The 25,422-nt window shown below is 38.7% G+C and overlaps 1 protein-coding gene across 20 annotated transcripts; it reads right to left on the minus strand.

Moving 5' to 3' along the window:
* Nucleotides 1-348: 348 nt before the first annotated feature.
* Nucleotides 349-13,731, minus strand: LOC114292691 (putative mitochondrial adenine nucleotide transporter BTL3). Of its 20 annotated transcripts, XM_082922387.1 has the most exons (8): nucleotides 13,541-13,731; nucleotides 13,423-13,454; nucleotides 7,428-7,470; nucleotides 7,225-7,321; nucleotides 4,671-4,866; nucleotides 2,318-2,688; nucleotides 922-1,120; nucleotides 376-832 (listed from the first exon to the last, which is right to left on the minus strand). In XM_082922387.1, exons 6-8 carry the CDS (start codon nucleotides 2,680-2,682, stop codon nucleotides 536-538), a joined length of 861 nt encoding a protein of 286 aa, XP_082778513.1. In that variant the 5' UTR covers nucleotides 2,683-2,688; nucleotides 4,671-4,866; nucleotides 7,225-7,321; nucleotides 7,428-7,470; nucleotides 13,423-13,454; nucleotides 13,541-13,731; the 3' UTR covers nucleotides 376-535. The 20 variants fall into 20 exon arrangements, with proteins under 20 accessions (XP_082778505.1, XP_028092509.2, XP_082778513.1 ...); XM_082922383.1 differs by having other exon boundaries at nucleotides 7,225-7,470; XM_082922380.1 differs by having other exon boundaries at nucleotides 7,225-7,528.
* Nucleotides 13,732-25,422: the final 11,691 nt, after the last annotated feature.

Genomic DNA, 25,422 nt, shown 5'->3' on the forward strand with positions numbered 1-25,422 from the left:
TTTCACTTTGCATTTTCGCTCTTATCGTCAAGAATCGATAACATTTCTTTAAACAAGATTGATGTACACGCCTCAGTTCTTCTGATCACATCAAGCTGATGCAATAGGCAAAGCCAAATTGGGAAATTTTAAACATCATCATAATTAAATTTTTTAAAGGGCTGCTGGCTTTAAGTCTTTAACTTAGACAACTGCGTTCATGTGTGATGTCATCCCCTTGGGCCATAGTCCATGACCTCCCCATGCCCCCCATGACATAAAGTTGATAGATGTTAGGCTTATTTAGTGTAGTTTTTTTATTGCTTTTTTTTTGCTCAAATTTGATAATTAGAAAGTAGAAACTATAAGTGCGCTTTCTCAATTTCTAGATAATAATTTTTTTTGAACTTATTTAAGTAATTTTTGCCCTAAAACTACAACAAAAAATTGGCAAAACAACGTTGTAAGCTGTTATTAACACAACTCTTAACATAATTATGGTAGGAAAAAAGTGGGCTCTCTGATCATAGTTGCTTGCTCAAACCCATAAGAAATTTCAATCAATTTCGGCTCCGAACCCTTGATTCCTGCAAAAAATATCCCAAATGGCATACCATTTGTGTGATATCCAGACGGAACAGTGATTCTTGGATATCCACCCGATGACAAGAACATGAGCAACCTCCCAATCTGCTAGAGCCACCAGCCCATCCAAATCATTCTCTATCATTATTTTCTCAAACCCATGTTTCGATAACCTCTCCAAATTCAGAAAGCCCTCCTCTGCTTTTCCGATACCATTTGTGGCCTCTACTAATACAAAAATTTCATGACCGTACTTGTCGAGCATTTCCTGAAAAAACCCAGTTTGGAGCAAATTCAAATTCAAAAAAAAAAAAAAATTGATATTTAAAATTTATGTTAGAAATGGTATATACTTACCAGATTGGAGAATTTCTGGTTAAAGGCTATGACATCGGCCACTGATCTTACTGGAGAAGTCACTAGTTCTTTTAGGTAAGTGTTTATCGAAAACTTGAACTCTGCCAATATAGCTATTGCTTCACCACTCGCATTCAAGTTCATTATAACATCCATGTTTGCTATGTCCAAATTGTCCAACAAGATTGCACCTCTTTCCCTATTCAGAATAAAGTCGATACTTTTAGAATCAACAAGTAGCGGATATACATACAAGTACAAAAATCTCGTGGCATAATCCAACAATTATAAGTGTTTTGAAATAAAAACAGAGTGATTTGAGATGGAGAATCTTGTGTTGTTTGATCTTACCTCCTAACGTCTAGGTGTTGTTGGAAGGCTTATATTTGGACTGAATGTAACGCCCCAAGAAAATACATAATAATAATAACATAATGTCCATTACTCCTTACAGTAAACTGAAATAAATTCCCAATGCTTGCATTAAATGGTCATGAGCTTCGAACAAAATAGTTTCGCATGCAGGTATACATTCAATAAATTCTAGCACATGAATCTATAACATGTAGAACATTCAGTCAAAAATAAACAAATAAATGCCCTCAAGGGCTTACAAGTTCCAAGGTTTAAACCCAGTTACACAAAAGATGGTCTCTTGAACCCATACATGCATAGCCCTTGGCTTACAAAAATACAGTCATAACAAAATAGAGCATTGTGCTCTCTATACATACATTCACGCCACTACAACAAAAAAGGGCTCTTACGGCGCACAATGCACGCCGTAAAAACCTTTTTAAGACGTGCAACGGGCGTCATATTATGACCAGTCATGGAAAGTCATTCACTTTCAACGACATGCTTCGTACGCCGTTAAAAATTATTTAACGGTAAATTTTGTACGTCGTTGTTACTTTTGTTACGACATGCTATAATACGTCGTTAAAAACTATTTAACGACAGATTTTGTGCATCGTTGTTACTTTTTCTATGACTACTTTTGCACGCCGTTAATTGGTGAGACAAATAATGACGCTGATTGCGCGCCGTAAAATATGTATGACAACGACTTATTATGCTTGCCGTAAAATATGTAGTTTTTTTTATATATATATATATATGTATATATAAATTTAACAGGTTCTATTTGACCAATTCTGTACAATCTAACAAACATTACAAACAAGCCTCACAAAATATCAATCAACCACCAAAATATTATTTGAAACATCAAAAAGAAACTATATCCATAAATTATAAATATCCAACAATTATCTATACTTTCCAAACATTCAAAAACTATATCTTTAAGTTCTAAACTGTCCAAAAAGTTTAAACCATCCAAAACTATGCTTATAAACATATCCAAAACTATTCAAAGATTATCTAAAACTACCGGCAATAGTTCCTATAGCAGTTGCAGTTGCAGCAAACCCCCTTGCTCCTATCACACGACGAGGGTGCCAATGACGAGGGTGCCAATGTATGTGCTAAGGCACCTAAACCCAGTTGTTCCAAAGCATTAAGTTCCTCTACTTGTTCTTTCAGGTGTTGAATTCTTTTCCTTCCTTCTGGTGAACGCAGATAAGCTGACTTCAATATATCACAAACATCGTAAAAATAGCACCTAAAGGTGCCATGCTTATAATTGAGGGGCACTAAGCCCTTGTAAAGAGAAAAACATCCTTCATTTTGGATCATGTAGCGGAAAGCACCAATCACACCACCCAATGCTTCCCCACCAGGTGCTACCATCTTCATCCTGATCTGAAACGTTTAGCATGACTTGTTTTTAAATGCTGGAAAAGCCTTACAAACACAGTAATAATAGCAAATTAATAATAATGTTGGAAAAGCCTTACAAACAGAAGAAGAAAAAAAATATATTGGAAAAGCCTTACAAACACAATAGTAATAGCAAATTAATAATAATGGGAAACTGCTCGAAATTTCCTTGCACTCAACCACTTATGACTTGTTTTTAAATCGATGGCCAACAAAAGCACCTAGTGGTTAATTCATAAAATAGCTTAACTATATGAAGTCCAAAAGATAGAGACAATTTTACGTTTAAGACTCTTAAAATCCATATGGATGTCCAATTGAAAAAAAAAAAAAAAAAACCATTCAAGTGTCTTTCGTATTCAACCATTGTATCCCTAAAAAAAATATTGCTTTTCCCCTGATTTCCACAATATCCAGCAAGCTAGTGATCTTGATTTCACACTAAAATCTATCCAACAGCTTAATCTTACCCTCTCAACCATAAACCCTAAAAACTAAAGCCATACCCAGCTAATCTGATAGTGGGATAGCCTAAAACTATAATTGAGGGCTTTGTCCTACATCAAGTGCCTTCTAAGACTTTGCAGCTGTTTGTTAAGAAATTCTATTGAAGTTCATTACTTAGAACAGTGAGATATCCTTTTATGACTGGTAAGAAATAAAATAGGTTGTAGCCAAACAATTCCACGAGACCAAATTGCACAGCATCAATAGATGCCTTAATAACTGATTAAAAAAAAATCAATATATGTTTCACTGGTAAGAACAAGTATGAATACAGGGCGCAAATAAATTAAGGAAACATAAGTTTAAATATGGGTCCCTGCATAAAGTATTTTCGGGGTTGCATTATGGTTATAAGCCAAAGTTGTCTGTGGGGAGAAAAATCAGTCAAAGCGGCTGTTACAGCACCAACCATAACAGCTGTCACTGCCCGTTGCAATAAATTCTAAATACCATTAAACGGAGTCTTTCTCTTATTTAACATTTTCTAAGGCTGGAAAAACAAGTGCTTAAGCTGAATCTACCAATTTGAACATCAGATATACAAGATGTAAGATCAAAACTTCAATCAAAGCTGCTTGGGCGTGGCAAACTAGGAAATCCCAGAGCTGCAGTAAATTTGCCACTTTCTTCTAAAGTTCTTGGTGTTCTTACTTTACAAAATACCAAAGTCATATAAAACATTTGTAAGCTTAGTAGATAAATTATGTGTTGTGTAAGCAATTTTTTTATTTTATTTTTTTATTTTTTTAATTTGAAAAAGTAGTATTTTGTTATGGACTAATAATATCTGAAGTACAATTGCTTTCATTGTAATGCCCTTTATTCCCTTCTTAATTTTAACTTTAAATATTTTTTTTCCCTGATTTAACTAAGAGAATTTTTATTTGAATTTTCTACTTTAAATAAAAAGGAAAGATATTATAATTTCCTATATAAATATTGATTTTACTTGATAATCAGTTAAACATGGTCAAGTACCATATGACATGTCTTAAATTTCATGATTGAACTAACTTTACATATTATCTATGACAATACGTAACAACTAGTTAGTAATGACTATTGATTTTTCCTGATCTAGTAATATAAAGCTTAAGAATAATATGTAGTTACTTGCTAAGTTACCACTATTTAGCTTGAATAGACTCTAGTACTTATTTATTAGTAAATAGCTTGATGGGTAAAAATTGAAGGCAGTTGCTACTTAATTCCAATAGAAACCATACAAGGTCCAATACCAATAGTTGAACACTGGTTTGATCAGGTTACAATATTCGTATTAGTAAGTTTTAAGAAATTTGCTAATAATAATAATGAATTGATAGCATCAGTAACTTATTCTCATTATACCCTGACTGACATCCAATGCCATTACACGGCAATCAAGACGACTACAATAGCTGATATCGTGACTTAGAAGGACGGGAAAAAAACAAAAAAGGTGTTGGGCTCGTTACCTACAATGCTCCTCTGGAAGTGGAGGAATGAAAATACCCTTGTACTTCTCAAAAAGATGATCACGTAACCAAATAAAATCACTATAACGTCGAATAACAATCTTCTCTGGCCCTTCACATTCTGATAAATTTGTCTGCCACCAACAAGTTCTGTAAGCAATTGACTGACGAACAACAGAAATAACATGAACTGAATCTGCAATTTTAGGTTCAGAAAAACAAATCATAACTCAAACTCAAAAATGATCGAAGAAAATGATGATAATATCAGCCACAAGATAAAATCAAATGTGGGTGTGTGTGTGATTCAGTATCTCATGATGGATAGAATAAATTCTCAATCAACTGTTAACGAGGCATAATGGATACTCAAATATATCATCTATTTTCTATGGCAAGCCAAAAAGATCCACACAACCCTTATGCTGCATAAAAGTCAACCTAAAATCAAAATTTACATGGCTAGAGACCAACATAGGACCCAGGAGTCAAGCTTTCCATTAAATCACACAAACTAAATTTTATGGATCTTCCTAACAAGTGCCCTTGGGACACAAGAAAAAGACAAACAAAAATATGTTGATCCCAAGACACTTATCGCTAAATTCAAAACACTCTTTATGAATTTCACAAAACTTTTTTAACTTTTTTAAACTGTTCCAAAATACTTTTTATCATTTCCAATATTAACAAGCTAGGACACTTGTTAGCATTTGCCAAATTTATTACTTAGATATCTACTAAGAAGCACGGACACGGACACCACACAGACACACGGACATGCAAATTTTCAAAAAAATGCAAGACATGACACGTTGGGAGTACATGCAAAACATATAACTTTATATATTTATTATGTTATATTTTTAAATATGTTATATTTATTTTATATCAAATATTTGATTTCCTTAAATTCATCAACCTTAGTATGCTATTTTAGTAAATAAAAAAATATAATTTTAATATGTGTCCATAATGTGTCCGCAACGTGTCCTGCGAGTGTCCATGTCCAACACATGTTGGACACTTGTACATGACCTCCATAGAGGTGTTCATGCTTCATAGGATATCTTTTTCTTTTGTTTTTTTTTTCTTCAACCATTTCTTCCTTTTTAATAGGCAAAAATCTTCTTTAAGTTTGATGAAACAGGTGCATGGAAAAGCTTGTTTTATCAATAGATCACAAATCAATGAATAGCTACAACATAATTACACTTTTATACTGATGGTTAACATAACAAATTTTCAAAATGCAAGCATGCTAAAATTTCTCAACACAAACAGGACAAAGAAATGCATACCTAGCTTTTTTCTTATGCAATGTACATAATAGTGTTCTAGACCATAATTTAGGGCTAACATAATAAATTATAACTTTCCACAAATCAAATGCACACATATAATGTGTATCCTCGACAAAAAAACATATTTAATCATCGCACACAGCCAAACCTTGGAGAGTGTCTCATATCAGCTCCAATATTTGCACCAAAATCCGCTGCTCTATATAACGTTTCCAACACTTTTATTTAAGTATACAATCTTCCACAATTATAAAATCCAAATCCCAATTATTCTCAACCCCCTAACCTTGACTAGATACCATATCCATGTTCAGTAAGTTAAAACATAATACTTTACCTTCAGAATGTAACTGAATATGACTGGGCTTAAACAAGCCAGCCCTATATTCAACCCCAGCTCTTGAACACAAAATTTAGTCATGTCATGTCACCATATTTTGAGAATTGTGTAACATAAATGAGACGCTTTAAAAATTTCTATAAGAACTTAAATGACTAAGAAGAAGAAACCAAAGACTATCCAAATTCCAAGAAATACAGATGTAATCATGCCGCCAAAACGATTTTGATAAAAAAGGCCATGCCAAATCCAATTTGCTAATCTTTAGTGAAGCAAAGCCACAGGGTTTAAGACACAAATCAGGGGCAAATTCATCTCAGAAAGATCAGATGGTGACTAAGGCCAAAGATGGGCTCCCAAATAGAGATAAACTACATATATTCTTTACAGGTCCCCAAAACCTCCTAATCCAGGCTAAAAAGACAATAACAGTTTCAATACTACAAATAGCAAATATTTGTATGTTTGATCTCGTATGCATGCCAGGTATAACCTTAATCATACAATTGGATTTCCAAAATGATTGTCAGAGACATAAGCAAAAGACCACTCCTGAAAGGAAAGAGATGGTCAAGGCCAATCTCTGACAAGAATAAAGAATAAATAATACTAATTGCAACAAGAGTTTCTATAGTAAATGAATTGTTTTAGATCATAAACTTTCTCCATGTTTGACTCATGCAACAGTGGGTAGTCCCCTTGGTGCACACTAGATAAACAGGACAACCAGAGGGACATGTGCTATTTTTGTCCAATCCAACTTTGCATGTTTCCTATTACATACCAAGGGAATATATGAGGACTATGCAATGGAAATGGAAAATAAATAGATACTCCAAGATGCTCAACTAGAAAAATGAATCTCACTGCAACAATAAACCAAAATAACAAAGTTCAAATCACCACATACCGTGTCCATAGGTATGCAAAGCACCGTAGCAGTAATTCCAGCTATAGCACCAGCAAGGAACCTTTCAAAATTGGTTATTTCCTCATTCCCAGACATCCTGAGCAGATGATTTCTATATGTATCATAAGCATAAAAGTTGGCAGCCTTAAAAGGAGCCGTGTAGAGAATATTGACAAAATTTCCTTTCCAAAACCCTTTCAGACCTTGAGAAGCTGCAATTGCCTTAATTAGCTCAAAAAGAATCTTCTGCTCACCACGAAACATATATTCCAACTTTAGTCTCTCAAGTGGGGCAACAAAAGTTCTAATACAACAAAAAAGTTCATATGAGTATGACGTCAACATTGATTCCAAGACTAAGGAGTATTATTTGTACTGTAAACTAGTTCATGGAATGCAAAGTTAAAAACAAAAAAAAAACTGCGCAGCAATCCACCTTTTTGAAGGTATACCGATCATCATGACATATAGTTTGTGTGGGGATATATTTTCTGAGTACCAACACGTGGCAAGGAGACACCGACGTGTCAGCCGAGGTGCCACGTGTCTTGGTCGTTTGTGCCGAGGTCATCTCGGATAGGCCGAGGTTACCTCCGAAGATATCGGAATCCGAGATAAGCAGATGAGGGGCAAGAGTCCTAGAATGAGGAGGGAACTCAACCTGGATATGGACAAGAGTCCTAGATTGGGAGAAGACTTCAATTTGGGTAAAGATAAGACTCTTGGAGAGTTTATCCTAATCCCACTGGGAGTCCCAGATTAGCAGTAATCCTGAGTCCATTGGGGTTAGGCTCCCATTGGGACTAGAATTGAGTTGGCTATAAATAAGAGGCACCCCCATGGGTCTAAGGTATGGTTTTTATGCTCAAGCTTGTGAGTTGAATAGATGATTGATTATCTTTGAGAGATATTGAGTACTGACTTGATCGTTGGAGTACTCCCGGGTGGAAGAATCACCGCCAGAGCCTTCTCTTTCTGTTGCAGGTCAGCAAGGTGCCATCTATTCTGCCAGTCTTCTACAGTTGAATTACTAAGCGGGCAGTGTGGTTAGAAAATCACTCGCACAATTTGGTGCCGTCTGTGGGAAAGAAAGAAGAATAGATGGCCAATGACGGACAGAATGATCAGATTGGAGACAACGCTCCTGCTGGGAGTGGGAGACCTATCAACCTCGACGTTGAAGGGGACGACCGCAACACAGAAACTCGTGACTAGAGTCACGGAGTGAAAGACGCCAGCCAGGAAGATGACGCACCAAAGACAACAGATCGAAGCGGATACTACAACGAAGATGACCTCCAGGTATGGAAGGATAGATACCTGCGGAGGAACAAAGACCCTTCCAAAAGGGATGGAAAGACAGGGGGCATGAGCGCTCCCAATGAAATAACATTCAAGTATAGAAGAACTCATCCTAAGTGAGCAGATCCCGGATTCCAGATCCTGGATCCCGGATCTGAGAAGACATGATCTCAGCCTAGACAAGTAGGCCCGAGAAGGCGAGAGCTCAGCCTAAGTGAGCAGATCCCGGATCCGAGAAGACATGATCTCAGCCTAGACAAGTAGGCCCGAGAAGGCGAGAGCTCAGCCTAAGTGAGCAGATCCCGGATTCCAGATCCCGGATCCTAGAAGACATGATCTCAGCCTAGATGAGTAAGTCCGAGAAGAGAAAAGCTCAACCTGAGTGAGCAGATCCAAGATTCTAGCAGACAAGATCTCGGCACTTAAGTCCGAGAAAAGAAGATCTCAGTGAGCAGATCTTAGATCCTAGAAGATAAGAAAGAAAACACACAAGGTTAGACTGCAGTTAGCCAGGATTGAAGACCTTTTATAAGGCTCGCAAATGAGTATGTGGAAGCCATGCAGGGGGGAGAGAGAAGAAGAATATGCTTAACACTTGTTGAAATTTGTAGCAATTTACAAGTTGAAGTTAAGCCGAGATAGTTCCTTATCTTCACTTGTTGAAATTTGTAGCAATTTAAAAATTGAAGTTAAGCCGAGATGGTTCCTTATCTTCACTTGTTGAAATTTATAGCAATTTACAAGTTGAAGTTAAGCCGAGATGGTTCCTTATCTTCACTTGTTGAAATTTGTAGCAATTTACAAATTGAAGTTAAGCCGAGATTACTGTTTCTCTTCGCTTGTTGAAATTCGTAGCAATTTACAAGTCGAAATAAGGCCGAGGTTATTGCTTAAACACTTGTAGCAATTTACAAGTTGGTTCACCCGAAGAAGATACTTAACACTTGTTGAAATTTGTAGCAATTTACAAGATGACGTTAAACTGACATATGATCATCTGTTGAAATTTGCAGCAATTTACAGGTTGAGGAAAAAGCTAAGTATATTGTTTAAAACACTTGTTGAAATTTGTAGCAATTTACAAGTAGATTATTGTTTGGCACTTGTTATGTTAATCCTTGTTGATCCTTGTTATAGTATATGTTAATCCTTGTTGAAATTTGTAGCAATTTACAACTAGGACAAGTTATTGCCAAGGTAAATCATCAGTTTGTATACCCGAGGTATGTCACCCCGAGAAGGCTGCACAAAGAGAGAAGAGCATACTAAAGACACGCAAAATATTCTAAGTATAGAATCATGCAAAGGCAGTCAAGAAAAGACAAAGGCACAAGCATTCAGAGAAGGAAAGTTGCATTAGACATTCAAGAACAATGAGGCACATCGGCCATATGCAGAGCTTACAAGGTACAAGAGTACAAGCGACAAAAAAGGAAAAACTTCAAAAACCGAGATGATGTTTAACCGAAGTTAAACTGAGATGATGCTTAACCGAAGTTAAACCGAGATGATGTTTAACCGAAGTTAAACTGAGATGACACTTAACCGAAGTTAAACCGAGGTGATGTTTAACCGAAGTTAAACTGAGGTGATGCTTAACCGAAGTTAAACGAAGATGATGCTTAAAACCGAAGTTAAGCCGAGATGATGTTTAACCGAAGTTAAAACGAAATGATGTTAACACTTGTTGAAATTCTGAGAGAATTTACAAGTTAAAGAGTGCACAAAGTTAAATGTCGGCAAAAGATTCGCCGGAGTCAAACGTCGTTTTGATTAGAACAGAACCACTAAGTGCATGCCAAAAGTGGTGACCAGAATTGTGAAAGGAATAAATGCTTCAAGAAACAGCGATAATAGTTTGCAAAGGCCAAGAGAAAGAAGGTCTAAAGGGGGTAAATTAAATACCAGAAGTTTTAATACATCAGCGAAAGAAGAACACATCAGGTCTGTGACTACGGCACGAAGCCAACTTCCCTAATGTGATCCTAAGTACAACTTATGTTCACATTAGGGGGTAGGGAGAAGGTGCAGGGGGAAGGAATGATAATTAAGGAACAAGGAATGTTAACACTTGTTGAAATTTTTGAGCAAATTACAAGATAAGGTAACCGAAGATTATGAAGTCTACCACTTGTTGAAATTTGTAGCAATTTATAAGTTTGGTATAGCCGAGATAACACTGAAAGACGTTTCCGAGATATGATCATCCGAGATGACCAACTAGCTTGTTAAGAGCTGAGAAGGTTGGCAAGTACAAAAATGAAGACCCCCTAAAGAACTAGGAACTGAAAGCATGAACGTCGGACTGATCTGCTTCGACGGACGACGATGGTTCAGCCTCAGCAGTCAGTTGGAGGAGCTTCTCTACCGTTACCTCGGCATCAATTTCAAGAAGGAAGCAAACTACTCGGCATCAACGGCAGGTTGTGTCTCATCCCCAGAAGACAATTGGAAAGAACTTTTCAGTAGCCTTCTCAGCCACGAGCTCAGCATCAATCTCCTGAAGAGTTTGATCAACGCTCTTCTCAGCGATTGACACCTCGGAGTTTTGAAAGCAAGGATTAAAAGCAAAACTCTGGGAAAAGACACAGAAAACAGAAACAAGAATGTAATTCGTAAATCAAAAATAGTGATGAAGCTATCAAGAAATCAAGACAAAAAGATTGCACAGGTGTGTCAAGCCAAGAACAGTGGCAGAAATCAACAGGTATGTGAACAGTGTATATTCAAGAAGATGATTTGGAAACAACGGGTAAAACAATAATGGTGGTTAACAATGAAGCAGAGCTTCTTAAGCAACAAGAAATAAAACCAGGAGGAACAGTGGCTTACCAGAAAGAGGGAAGCCGGAATGAGAATTGCCGAAGTCTGACGACGGATGCGAAAATAACAGAATGACGTAAGCCTCACCGGAGGAGAGGAACGAAGACAGTTACAGAGCTTGAAAGCTTAGAACAATGACAGATTTAAGCAAAAGAGCTAAAAAGAGGAAAAAGCCAGAGGATTGAATAAAGCATGAGAAAAATCAAAGTCAAGAAGACGACGAAGTTCAAAGATAAAGCCAAGTGCACAGGCACTAAGTAAGTATACAAAGAAACAAGAAAGTAATGACCCAGACACAATGCTAGCAACAGAAAGCGGATATGGCAAGAACAGTGCCAGGCATTCACACAATTCAAAACTTGAAAACAGACGAAAATTGAAGACAACAAAGGGCAAGTAAACGGATTCAGAAGAGTTATGAAAGATTGAGCTTAATAAAAGAGTTTGTGAACCTACCAAGAGAAATGAACGCCGATATGAAGATCGCCGGAGTCAAATAGATGACTGGAAATCAGGAACCCACCAAAAAATGTGAATAGAGCAGTTGCAAAACTCTTGGAGTTTATGAATTAATGGAACAAATAACCTCGACTAAGAGGCGTGATCTCGAACAGCTTGGAAAGCATGAAACTTGATACTTGACAGAAGTGGACAGTAAAGTCTAGGGAACTTTGAGGTCGGCGAGTTTGACCTCGGACAGAGGGGCACAGATGAACAAACAGTATAGGTTTCATCACCTCAGAATGCCGAGGTAATAGAACCTAGGGGACAGTTGTGGGGATATATTTTCTGAGTACCAACACGTGGCAAGGAGACACCGACGTGTCAGCCGAGGTGCCACGTGTCTTGGTCGTTTGTGCCGAGGTCATCTCGGATAGGCCGAGGTTACCTCCGAAGATATCGGAATCCGAGATAAGCGGATGAGGGGCAAGAGTCCTAGAATGAGGAGGGAACTCAACCTGGGTATGGACAAGAGTCCTAGATTGAGAGAAGACTTCAGTTTGGGTAAAGATAAGACTCTTGGAGAGTTTATCCTAATCCCACTGGGAGTCCCAGATTAGCAGTAATCCTGAGTCCATTGGGGTTAGGCTCCCATTGAGACTAGAATTGAGTTGGCTATAAATAAGAGGCACCCCCATGGGTCTAAAGTATGGTTTTTATGCTCAAGCTTGTGAGTTGAATAGATGATTGATTATCTTTGAGAGATATTGAGTACTGACTTGATCATCGGAGTACCCCCGGGTGGAAGAACCACCGCCGGAGCCTTCTCTTTCTGTTGCAGGTCAGCAAAGTGCCATCTATTCTGCCAATGTTCTACAGTTGAATTACTAAGCGGGCAGTGTGGTCAGAAAATCACTCACGCAATTCGTATTAAGAGTATATGAATACATTTATGAAAACTTCTGTCTTGAGGCGCTTCAGAATCTAAGATGCTTGTAATAATCCCTTACCATTCTTAAATAAATCAAATTATTTTACTGAACAGTGAAATGCCCTCTTTAGTGGCATTAGCACCAATGTAACAGAGATTTACTCTGGAATGTCATGTGCTGAAGCTATTTTTTGTTGATGACAATTAAATATGCCATATAGCTTCACCTAGAAGAACAAACAGTCATCCACAAAGGGCCATAGGAGTTATTAAGGCAAACCTTCACCAATAAATTGTCCCCAATAATTGTCACTATATGTTAAAAAATGTTTTGAATTTACATCTTATAAACATATTCAAAGCAAGAGTATCAACTGAAAAATGGTCAAAAGTCATGTGAACAATCCTGGTAAATTATGAGATGAAGATAATTGCAATGGAGAGAGATGATGTTCCTTACCAGCGAACAAAAACCCCAAAAGACAATGGCAATGGAGAGAGATGATGTTACTTGAATCAAAGACGAAACAAAAACCCCAAAAATATAGATAGATATAGAAGGTGTATGTATGTATAGAGAGAAGAGAAGAGAAGAGAAGGGACAAGAGGGATATAAATATATATATATATATATACCGAGAGAGAGGGAGAGAGACAAACAAGGGTTTTAGGAACAAGGAAGAGAAGAGAGAGTTCCTTACCAGCGTGTGGCTTTGAAGAACCTCGAAAGGGCCTATGCAAATAGAACAGATTACAAATTGATTCAATCGAACGAATAGAATCAGAAATTGAAGCCAAGTCTAAGTCGAAGCAGATTACAAATTGATTCAATGGAAAGCGTGATTGCTTTGTTGAGGAAGAAAGCGGACTACGTCAATGGACTGCCATGCGTCTCGATCTCCACCGATTCAATTGATTGAAGACCATGTATTTGAAGAACCCTTTCCCCTTCACCAACGTCTTTCTTCTCCCTCTCTTCTTAGAAACTAGTTGTTTTTTTTTTTTTTTCAACTATATCAGTCTGTTTGATAATAAAAAAATAAATTATATATATATATATATATATATTTGGATAAGTGGCGCCACAATATTGGGTTTTGGCACCCTCAAATATTTTGAGCATACCATTCGCGACATTCATGGCAATACCATTCGCGACATACATGGCAAGCTGTAAAAAGTGACTTATTTTTAACGATTGACATACGTGTGTCGTATATAACCGATGTATTAACGGCATATCATATGCATATCGTAGAAAGTTTTATTATTTATGACTAAAATTACAAGTCGTAAAAAAATTATCATTTTTACCATTAACGACATGCACAATAGACAAGCTGTGGTTAGTATATTATTTACGACATGTAAAAAAAGCAAGTCGTAAAAATAAGAAATTACGGCTTGCATTCATTGTATGTCATTAATGTAGTGCTGTAAAAAGTCAATTTTGTTGTAGTGTGGCGAATTCACCACGTCTTTTCCTACACCGAAATCCCATAGGGGTGAGCATAAAACCTAGTAGGAAATTCTTAACAAAGTATATACATTTAATACAAGCTTCATCAAATGAAATGCATATGTCATGCTATGCTTTTAAGGAAAATCATATTTATGTCTTTTGAAAATCATCATGCTCAATGATAACTTAAAATCTCAGCAATTCAAGAATTAACAATTGTAGTTCAAAGGCAGTAAATACAACTCAGGTAATTCCTAGGTTGGTGTCTACAAGTAGGCATAACTAGTACTACCAACACCCCACTTTACTGGTTGCTAATCAGAAGGAAAGTGGTACCTCCTCCGCGCGTGTTTTCGGTCTTTCACCCTGGACACTCATGCCAATTTAATCAATTTCATTTACACTTCCTATCCGAACTTACCAATGTATTTACCTCAAAGCAATTCCACAATAAATTTATTCACAAACTTTCTTTTCTCAATGCAAAAGTTTCCAAACTCAATTCAAAATGTGTAATAACCAATTGAATGGGTATGCAATGCAATAATTATCAATACCACATAACATTTTTCGACTTTCGGTTATCTCAAACAACAATTCCAAAATAATCAATGTTTCCATTTTCTCTTTTCCATACTATCTCACAAGATAACCACATTTTCATTTAAATCCATCAATAAATAACCACATTTCCATATTTCATGTAATCCCAACACTTAGTCATTTCAAGACTATGGCAACATTTGAACAACAACTTCCAATATCAACAATTCTCATTTTTCATGAAACTCATCATTTATATATATATATATATAAGAAATTTTCCCATCATTTACTCATTTTGACACACAAAATAATATATTAACAATGTCAACCCTGTATTTACAACATCCTTTTAAAAACCCCCAAATTTCTAAGTTTTTCTCACCACAACTTTACACACCCAAATCATTTGAAAGAATTTCTTCACAAACATTTTTCCTCCATCAATGTAATTCAAAACCCTCAAGAATTTATTTCAAAATGAACGAGGAGCAAATCCCCCCCCCCCCAAACTACCCACATTGTTGAGCCAACCATCAAGTTTCAATATCAACAAGGGAAATTTCAAAAATTCAACAAAATCTTGCAAAAATATATATATAACTCTAAGAAAGTCCCTACCTCAATTTTTGGGGAAGAAATGAGATGAAACCCTCAAATTTCTATGGTGTTGAAACTTGATCTCCACCGCCCAAAACGTAGCCCTCAAGAAATTATCCAACTGTAATCAAGGAACTGGGGTCAAAATGTTTATGGATTTAGAGAAATCAAAGATCTAGTGAGGTTTGATGTAGGAAATGTAGAGAGAAAGATGAGAAAAGGGTTTTTTGAGAGGGAGAGAGAGATGTATAAAATGATATACACTCAGTCCAAGAAAAGAAGAAAAGCAGTTTTTCAGAGTCTGCAGATTCCCGTACGTGCGGCACGTACCTTCCGCACGTGCAGCCCTCACCCCCCGCACGTGTGACCCATGTCCCGCACCTCCTATCGCATGTGCATATAATGCAGTGTGCACCTTGGCAAGCCTCCAGTTTCCCGCACATGCAGCCTCACTTCCTGCACGTGCGGCCAAGGCCCCCGCACGTGCGGCTCTGCCCTCAGCCCAGAAAATTTCCATCTCAAATGAAAACCCCCCGGATTCAACTTCAAGCCTCCCGAAACAAGCGAAACTCAGAATTAAAACAAATAGGGATGAAAATTTTGAGAAAGAGATTTCAAAAGCGATGAGCCCAACAGTTGACAAGACCTCAAGTTAGACCCTGGCACTTTAACACGATGAACCCCAACACGCACAAAAGAAAAGTAAGATGGGTTACGTACTCGGTCATCACAACCTCCCCACCATAGGAAATTTCGTCCCCGAAATTAAATCAAGTACCCAAACAAAAGAGTTTCTAGCAATCACAACCACACTATTACAATTTCAAATCACAAAATAGATTCTCAACCAACATTTACTATTATTACCATGGCTACCTCAATAACAACAACCACTTATGGTAAACATAAGTGTGAAGCTTTCTAGCAAAGTATCAATCCCCAGCAACTTCATGCTTAGAATAACAATACATATAACAACATGTGATTAACAACTTTGATACATTTTCCTCAAACACTAGGGAATATTACAAATTAAAATAACTAAGCATTTTCAAACAAATCCGGATACTTGGAGCGGACTTCCGCTTCCCGTTCCAAAGTTATTTCCTCAACCCCATGGTGTCTCCACAACACCTTTACTAATGGTATAGTTTTGCCCCGTAGCACTTGCTCTTAGGTATCTAATATTTGAACCGGTCACTCTTCGTAAGAGGCATCCTTATCTACCTCCAATTCAACCCAATTTAGTATATGAGAATGGTCGGGTTCATACTTTCTAAGCATGGATACGTGCAACATGTTGTGAACTCCCAAAAGTTGTGGCAGCAAGGCCAACCGGTATGCCACTTCCCCAATTTGCTCCAAAATCTCGAAAGGCCCAATGAACCTTAGAGACAATTTACCACTCTTACCAAATCTCATCAAACCCCGCCTAGGTGAGATTTTAAGGAACACATGATCACTAACCTCGAAAGATAAAGGTCGTCTCTTCTTATCGGTATAACTCTTTTGTCGACTTTGGGCCGTAGCTAACCTCTTCCGAATGAGAGAAACTTTCTCGATTGTCTCTCTAATAATTTCTAGACCCAATAATGGTGTGTAACAACCCTCACCTTACTCTTGTCACACTTGCATACATTCGTGCCTGATCTTGCCTTGTTATGTTGATTTGAAGATTTTGCTTTGCCTTGATTTGTTTTAGTATTTCTTGCGTGATTTTGTTCCTTGTTCGGTGTGTGTGTGTGGCCGAGGTCACCTTGAACTTAGTTCGCCTTTGAACCTTTGAACTTAGAACTGTTTTGAGACCTTGGTCGATTTCCCTTCTTCACCTCGAGCTCATTGTCGAGATGTTTTGCACTTAGTGAACCTTGTCCGCAGGCAAGTATGGCCTAGGCCGAGATGTGGCACACCCCGGTCAAGGTGTGGCACAGCTTAGTCAAGTGTCGTCCTCCCTAGCCAATGTCTTTGTTATCCTGTTGCCGGATCCTTGATTTGAGCCGATGTCACTACTTGCCAATGTGTCTTACTCAGCTTGCTGCATACGCTTTGTCAGAGACTTGTCTTATCTATCAATCACCTTTTTGAGTTGAACCAACCCGGTAGCATCACGTGTCCGAGCTGATTGTTAAGACAGCCGGCAGACCTAGAAACAAATCATTTTGTCTCAAATCTTTGTCTTTAGAGAGAGAAGCTCTAGAGGAAGGAGGAAGAGAAGTTCTTGAGTGAGAGTAAGTCTTCCAAGCTTTATCTTTGTGGTTGGATCCGTTGGATTCGAGTTTTGAGGTTAGAATCTTGATCTACTTTGGTTGTTGTTGCTGATCATCTAGCTGCATTACATGATCGGATCTGTTTTGCATATCATGCATCGATTTGAAGTTGGTTTTGGAAAGAGAAAATGGTTTTCATGTGTTCTTGCAGAAAATCTCGTTTTGATCTGAAAGTTTGGAATGAGAATCATGTTTTTGTGTTTGTTCTCGCATGATCTCCTTGTATGGGTACCCAGGTCCATGTTTTGAACTCTTGGCATGAAATCTTGAATTTTTGTAACAAGTTACGATCTTGCATTCATTTTTCTCATAATCATGTTCGTCATGTTCTTCAAAGGGAAACCCAGGTTTTCCCGACTTTGCTTTTGGTTGAGGCCATCGGGACTACACCTCGACAAGGAGGTGCAGGACCTCGGCAAAGACCTGGTTGGTACCCAGTTTGTTTTCATGGAAACAGGAGGAATGTCTAAACTCCCAGCGTGTTTTGTTTTGCTATTGACTTGGATCTGATAAGAATGTCGAGATCATTCGCGTATATATATATAGCTCGTTTTGAGAATGTGATTGCCATGTGTTTGTAGGACCTTGATCCTTGCTTTGAGCCTACACCTGAAGAACTAGGTGAGTGGTGCTTTTAATAAAGCTATGTTACACTGTTTTGATAAGTCTTGTTTTGCTTGTTTTGATGAAAGTATTTGCTAAGCATGAATGAATAGCCCTGTTTTGATGTATCAGTATAAGCTTTGTTTTGATGTCATCCTTGAAAAGTCCCTTGTACTGGAGGACTCTAAACTTTCGCAGTACCAAGTGCAAAAGTCCCTTGTACTGGAGGACTCTAAACTTTCGCAGTACCAAGTACAAAAGTCCCTTGTGCTGGAGGACTCTAAACTTTCGCAGCACTAAGTATAAAAGGATACGGTCCTTTCTTGGAAAGACTACGATGTTAAATCGGGCTACGGGCCTAAGTAACACAAGTTCTATAATGTCACATCAGGCTACGGGCCTAAGTAACACAAGTTCTATAATGTTAAATCGGGCTACGGGCCTAAGTAACACAAGTCCCTTGTGCTGGAGGACTCTAAACTTTCGCAGTACCTTTGACTAAACGATTACGGATCGTACAGTCCCTTGTTCTGACAAGCTTGATGTGTTTTGCCGATGTCCGTGAGCATCCCTTGATACTTGTAATGTTCGATTGATGACTACGGTTCATCCCTTATTTTACCGATGTCAGTAAGCATCCCTTGAGGCTTGTAAGACTTGACAGATGAATACGGTTCATCCCTTGTTTGATAAAGTTTGATGTGTTTTGTTTTGAAAGACTTCGGCTATATTCATGCAAACCTTTATTATCAGTACCATTCACTGAGTATCCAAGCTCACCCTCTCTATATATATGTAGGTGATGAGCAGGACGTCGGCGACGCCTAGACTGTTTTGAAAGCTTATTTGGATTCATGATTATGTCGGCTTTGTTTTTTTGTATTCACGTCGGCGACGCCATATATTTCATGTCGGCGAATCTTGAAAATCATGCTTCTTGGCTTGTAATTACTGTATTTTGTATATGTCGGCTCGAGAAGCCTTTTGATCAAGATGTAACACATATTTTGCTGTGTTATATTCAAGTTGTAAGATGAATGACATTGTATTTGATCTATGCACAGCTCTTATGGACCACTTGTAATTTAGATTATTGCTTCTGCGTTTGTGAGCCCCGTTTATCATACTCTGATTGTGTTATGTTTTTGAAAGTTGGCCTTCGGTAATTACGGATTACTGGCTATCACGGCACCAAACTACTAGGGGCGGTTTGGGGTCGTGACATGGTGCATCACCCACCTCAGCCCAACATACCGGCGATCTACAAGGCCAGCTATACAAGACCTCAAATGGTGCCATCTCAATACTAGCTTGGTAACTATTGTTATAGGCAAATTCAATCGATGGTAAGTGCCTCTCCCAAGACCCCTTGAAATCAAGGACACAAGCCTTAAGTATGTCTTCTAAAATCTGAATGGTACGCTCTGACTGCTTATCGATCTAAGGATGGTACGCGGTACTAAAGGTTAACTTAGTTCCTAATGCCTCTTAAAGGCTTTACCACAACTAGGCAGTGAAACGAGGATCTCTATCCGATACAATGGTTATAGGGCTCCATGAAGTCAGACTATCTCTCTAATGTACAACTCTACCAAGTGCTCAACTGAGTCGCCGATGCACATCGGAATGAAATGTGCTGACTTAGTCAACCTATCGACAATCATCCAAACCACATTATTGCCCCGTTGTGTTTTAGGAAGTCCAACTACAAAATCCATGGTAACGTGCTCCCACTTCTACTTGGCTATTGGTAAGGGTTGTAACAAAACCGCTGGTTTTTGATGTTCGACCTTCACTTGTTGACAAGTAAGGCACTTCGATACAAATAAGGCGACATCCCGTTTCATACCCCTCCACCAAAATTGATGACTAAGATCATGATATATTTTAGTGCCTCTCGGATGTATCGCAAGGCGTGAGTGGTGGAACTCTCAAAACAACTCATCTCTATAAGATTCTAGTACAAACAAATGATCTAGATAACGTACACTTAAGATCCGAGTAAATGTTCAGACCCCTCTCTTCCTTTCCGTTGGAGATCCTCTCACGGATTGACTCCACCTCACGGCCGCCTTGTTGTGCCTCTATGACTCTACTAATCAAGGTAGGTTGAACAATCAAAGTAGACAAGGTAGCACCCCCACTGGACTCACCCAATTGCAAATCAAATTTATCGATATCGCCTAGCATTTCTCACTTCCAAATGGCCACACTTGCCAAACTACTCACAAATTTCAGACTCAAAGCATCGGCCACCACATTGGCCTTCCCCGGATGATAGTATAACTCGAAGTCGTAATCCTCCATAAATTTCATCCGCCTCCGTTGATGTAGATTCAAGTCTTTTTGGGAAAACAAATAGTTTAGGCTCTTATGATTCGAGAAAACCTCAAACTTCTTGCCATACAAGTAATGCCTCCAAATTTTTAAGGAAAAAATTACTGCTGCTAATTCTAAATCATAGGTAGGGTAGTTCTTTTCGTGAGTTTTCAATTTTCGTGAACTATAGGCCACAACCTTCCCCACTTGCATCAAGACATAACCAAGTCCATCCCGGGATGCATCACAATAGACGGTGTAACCCAAACCCCTTTCCGGAATTATCAAGACAAGTGCGGTAGTCAATCTAACCTTAAGCTCTTGGAATGACTTTTCACAAGCTTCACTCCACACAAATTTGACACCCTTCCTGGTCAATCTGGTCAAAGGTGCAGCTAGTCTAGAGAAGTCTCTTACAAAACAGCGATAATACCTGGCTAACCCCAAGAAACTCCGGATCTCAAAAACATTTTTAGGTTCTTCCTAATCTTACACGGCATCTATCTTGGAAGAGTCTACAGTTACTCCTTCGCTCGACACTAAATGCCCCAAAAATTTTACCTTGGTCAACCAAAACTCACGTTTCCTAAACTTGGCATACAATTGGTGCTCCCTAAGCAAATCGAGTACTAACCACAAGTGGTTCTCGTGTTCCTCCTCAGAAGTAGAATAAATCAAAATGTCATCCACAAAGATGACCACGAAGCGGTCTAAGAATTCTCGAAAAATTTGGCTCATCAAATCTATAAAGGAAGTAGGTGCATTAGTCGGCCCAAAAAGCATTATAAGGAATTCGTAGTGGCCATAATGCGTACGAAAGGCCGTTTTCTGGATGTCCTCCTCCCAGACTCTTAACTGGTGGTACCCCGACCTTAAATCTATTTCGAAAAGCAGCGAGACCCTTTAAGTTGGTCAAACAAATTATCTATTCTGGAAAGGAGATACTTGTTCTTAACGGTAACTCAGTTCAACTTGCGGTAATCAATACACAATCGCAATGACCCATCATTCTTCTTCCCAAAGAGAGTCGGCGCTCCCTAAGACGATGTGCTAGAGCGAATGAAACCCTTGTCTAAAAGCTCTTTGGAGTTGAATCTTCAACTCATGTAATTCGGCAGGTGCAAATCTATACGGCGCCATGGAAATCGGTGTCGTACCAGGCACTAAGTCAATGGAGAACTCGATCTCCTGATGGGGTGGCAGACCAGTAAGACCCTCGGGAAAGACATCCGGGTATTCACAAACTACTCTTGGCAATTCAACACGGACTCCATCACTCTCACTATCCAATAGAGTTACAAGAAGACTACTAAGCTTGCTCCTACCACAAGGGTCAAAAATTGGTGACAAGATACTATCAACCCGGCTCCCCAGAAAATAGAAACAATCACCACTCGAGATGTGCACTGTAACTCTTTGACGGTAACAATCAATCATAGCTTGGTACGAAGATAACCAATCCATCCCTAAAATGACATCAAAACTCGACATATCTAGCAACACAAAGGCAAATGGAAGTTGACGCCTGGCAACCTCTATCTCACAACCACGATATCCCCGGTCTAAATCAACTGTACCCCTAGCTGGTGACTCTACTATGAGCGGAGACGCTAACCGCGCTCCTCTAACCCCAATGCAGAAGCAAATGCAGTAGATATAAATGAATGAGAAGCACCCATATCTATCAACACTAGCCAAAGAATTACACACAACGAAAATACCTCTCACAACTAAGGATCCTGGTAATTGCTCTGGCGTAGTAACAGCATACACGCGCCCTTGTGGCCTTTGATCAACCTGCTCATCTCTCGGAGCTTATGATTGTTGTACTGACTGAGCTGAAGCGACTCCCTAATTAGCTCATGAAGTTTGAACTATGTGCGCCTGCTGGTGACTCTGAGTCTTCCTCGATCCTAATGCGCCAGATACGCCTCTCAACTGCGGGCAAACCCTCCTCATATGCCCCAACTGGCCACACTGAAAGCAAGTAAGTCCTTGCCTTCTATTCTGGAACTGACTCTGAGATCGCTTAGGTGGTGGTGGTGGCAACATCTGCTGTCTTCCCCTTTTTGTAGGCACGAAAAGGCCTTGTGACCCGGTTGGCCACACTTGAAACAGGAAAAACTACCCGGTGCCCTCTTTCCCGAGCCCGCACTAGGCAAGAGAAAAGTAGATCTAGACTGTTATGGCTGAGACTAGGATGAAAAGGTACTCTTGTTCTTCTTGTTAGGTCTATAGTCTCCTTGTGACTCCTGGCCCCTAGGCTTTGAACCCCGAATTCTTTCCTCCTCGGCTTGTACTGTAATCTCCACATGTGCCGCCACCTCCACAAGACGGTCATAGTTCTGGATCATGTTTCCAGCAACCTTGAACAAAATCTTGGAATCAATCTTTTTTCAAATTCTATGCAACGGCGTTCCTCTATTGCCACAAACTCCGGTGCAAACTAGTAAAGGTCGCCTCGAACTCGGCCATGGATAGGTTAAGTTGTTTGAGGTCTTGAAGTTCTTGCCTCAACCTCTCCCTAGCAGTGGAAGGTAGGTACTTGTCTTGGAAAACTACCACAAAGGCTTTCCACATCAACTCCACACTTCCCTTGGTGTACTTCCACCACTAACCCGTATCCCCCTTGAGGTAGTAACTCGTAAGAGTCACTCTTAGTTCACTATCTTTAATACGAAGCATCTTAAATGTCTTTACCGTTTGCTCGAGCCACTCATCCGCTTTCTTGGGCTCGAGGCCAACATGGAACTCATCCGGTTTGGCCCGCAAAAACTCTCTAGTGAGAAAACTTGCCCTTATCTCTACGGCGTTCTCTCGGGCTTGGTTGTCCGCCCTCAATATGTTCATTGATTCCCTCAAGGCCCCCGCCATTTTCTCGGGCTAGGGCCCCCATTGCAACTTGACCGGCTTGCCCCGAAATTTTCGCTTGCCCTACTTGCTCAGCCATGCTAGCTTGGCCTGCATGCCCGACCGCATTAGCTTGGCCGAACCCGTCTTCTTGCACTGGAACCTCATGGACCGATACTTTATGTCCACCTCGGCGAAGTCTACCGCGCCTCCCGCCTCTACCACCATGGGTTTGACCCCTTCCTGACATCCTAATTAAGGGACAAAGGAAACAATTTGGCATATGAACTCATGTGTGCTCGCAACTTGCCTCACACGTTCGACCACCACAATTCTATAGATTTCTCTGTCATACAAACAATTTAATTTCACTCCACATAAGCAATTAGTCATTTAAGGACATACGGATTATTCTTTTGTGATAAAATTTGTCCTACGAAAAATCAAGAATTCTTAGTAGAACGAGTATTGATCAAGTATCCTTCTAATAAGACCTCAAGGAATTTAATAGGCATAAACAACATCCCAAAAGTCCAATCCCATACCCATCTAGTCATATAAACATGTTGTCACATAATCACAAAATACAAAACATCTGCTAATCATACGAAATGAACCCATAGTGGTAAAATAACCACTTCCCACGAGCCTCAAGTATTCAAACCCAGTAGCTCTGATACCAAGTTGTAACGCCTCAAGAAAATACATAATAATAATAACATAATATCCATTACTCCTTATAATAAACCGAAATAAATTCCCAATGCTTGCATTAAAAGGTCATGAGCTTCGAACAAAATAGTTTCACATGCAGGTATACATTCAATAAATTCTAGCACATGAATCTATAACATGTAGAACATTCAGTCAAAAATAAACAAATAAATGCCCTCAAGGGCTTACAAGTTCCAAGGTTTAAGCCCAGTTACACAAAAGATGGTCTCTCAAACCCATACATGCGTAGCCCTTGGCTTACAAAAATACAGTCATAACAAAATAGATCCTTGTGCTTCTATACATACATTCACGCCCAAGTTTGGCAGGTTTACCACATCTTTTCCTGCATCAAAATCCCATACGGGTGAGCATAAAGCTCAGTAGGAAGTTCTTAACAAAATATATACATTTAATACAAGCTTTATCAAATGAAATGCATATGCCATGCTATACTTTTAAGGAAAATCACATTTATGTCTTTTAAAAACCATCATGCTCAATGATAACTTAAAATCTCAGCAATTCAAGAATTAACAATTGTAGTTCAAGGGGCGGTAAATACGACCCAGGTAATCCCTATGTTAGTATCTGCAAGTAGGCATAACTAGCACTACCAAAACCCCACTTTACCGGTTGCTAACTGGAAGGGAAGTAGTACCTCCTCCGCGTGTGTTTTTGGTCTTTCACCCTGGACACTCAGGCCAATTTAATCAATTTTATCTACACTTCCTATCCGGACTTACCAACGTATTTACCCGAAAGCAATTCCAAGATAAATTTATTCACAAACTTTCGTTTCTCAATGCAAAAGTTTCCAAACTCAATTCAAAATGTGTAATAACCAATTGAATGGGTATGCAATGCAATAATTATCAATACCACATAACATTTTTCTACTTTCGATTATCTCAAACAACAATTCCAAAATAATCAAAGTTTTCATTTTCTCTTTTCCATACTATCTCACAAGATAACCACATTTTCATTTAAATCCATCAATAAATAACCACATTTCCATATTTCATGCAATCCCAACACTTAATCATTTCAAGACTATGGAAACATTTGAACAACAACTTCCAATATCAACAATTCTCATTTTTCATGAAACTCATCATTTATATATATAAATAAGAAATTTTCCCATCCTTTACTCATTTTGACACACAAAATAATATATTAACAATGTCAACCCTGTATTCACAACATCCTTTTAAAAACCCCAAAATTTCTAGGTTTTTCTCACCACAACTTTACACACCCAAATCATTTGAAAGAATTTCTTCACAAACATTTTTCCTCCATCAATGTAATTCAATTCCCTCAAGAATTTATTTCAA

Source organism: Camellia sinensis, chromosome 3 (assembly GCF_055761805.1).
Source record: "Camellia sinensis isolate YWXY chromosome 3, ASM5576180v1, whole genome shotgun sequence".
In the NCBI taxonomy this organism is placed as follows: domain Eukaryota; kingdom Viridiplantae; phylum Streptophyta; class Magnoliopsida; order Ericales; family Theaceae; genus Camellia; species Camellia sinensis.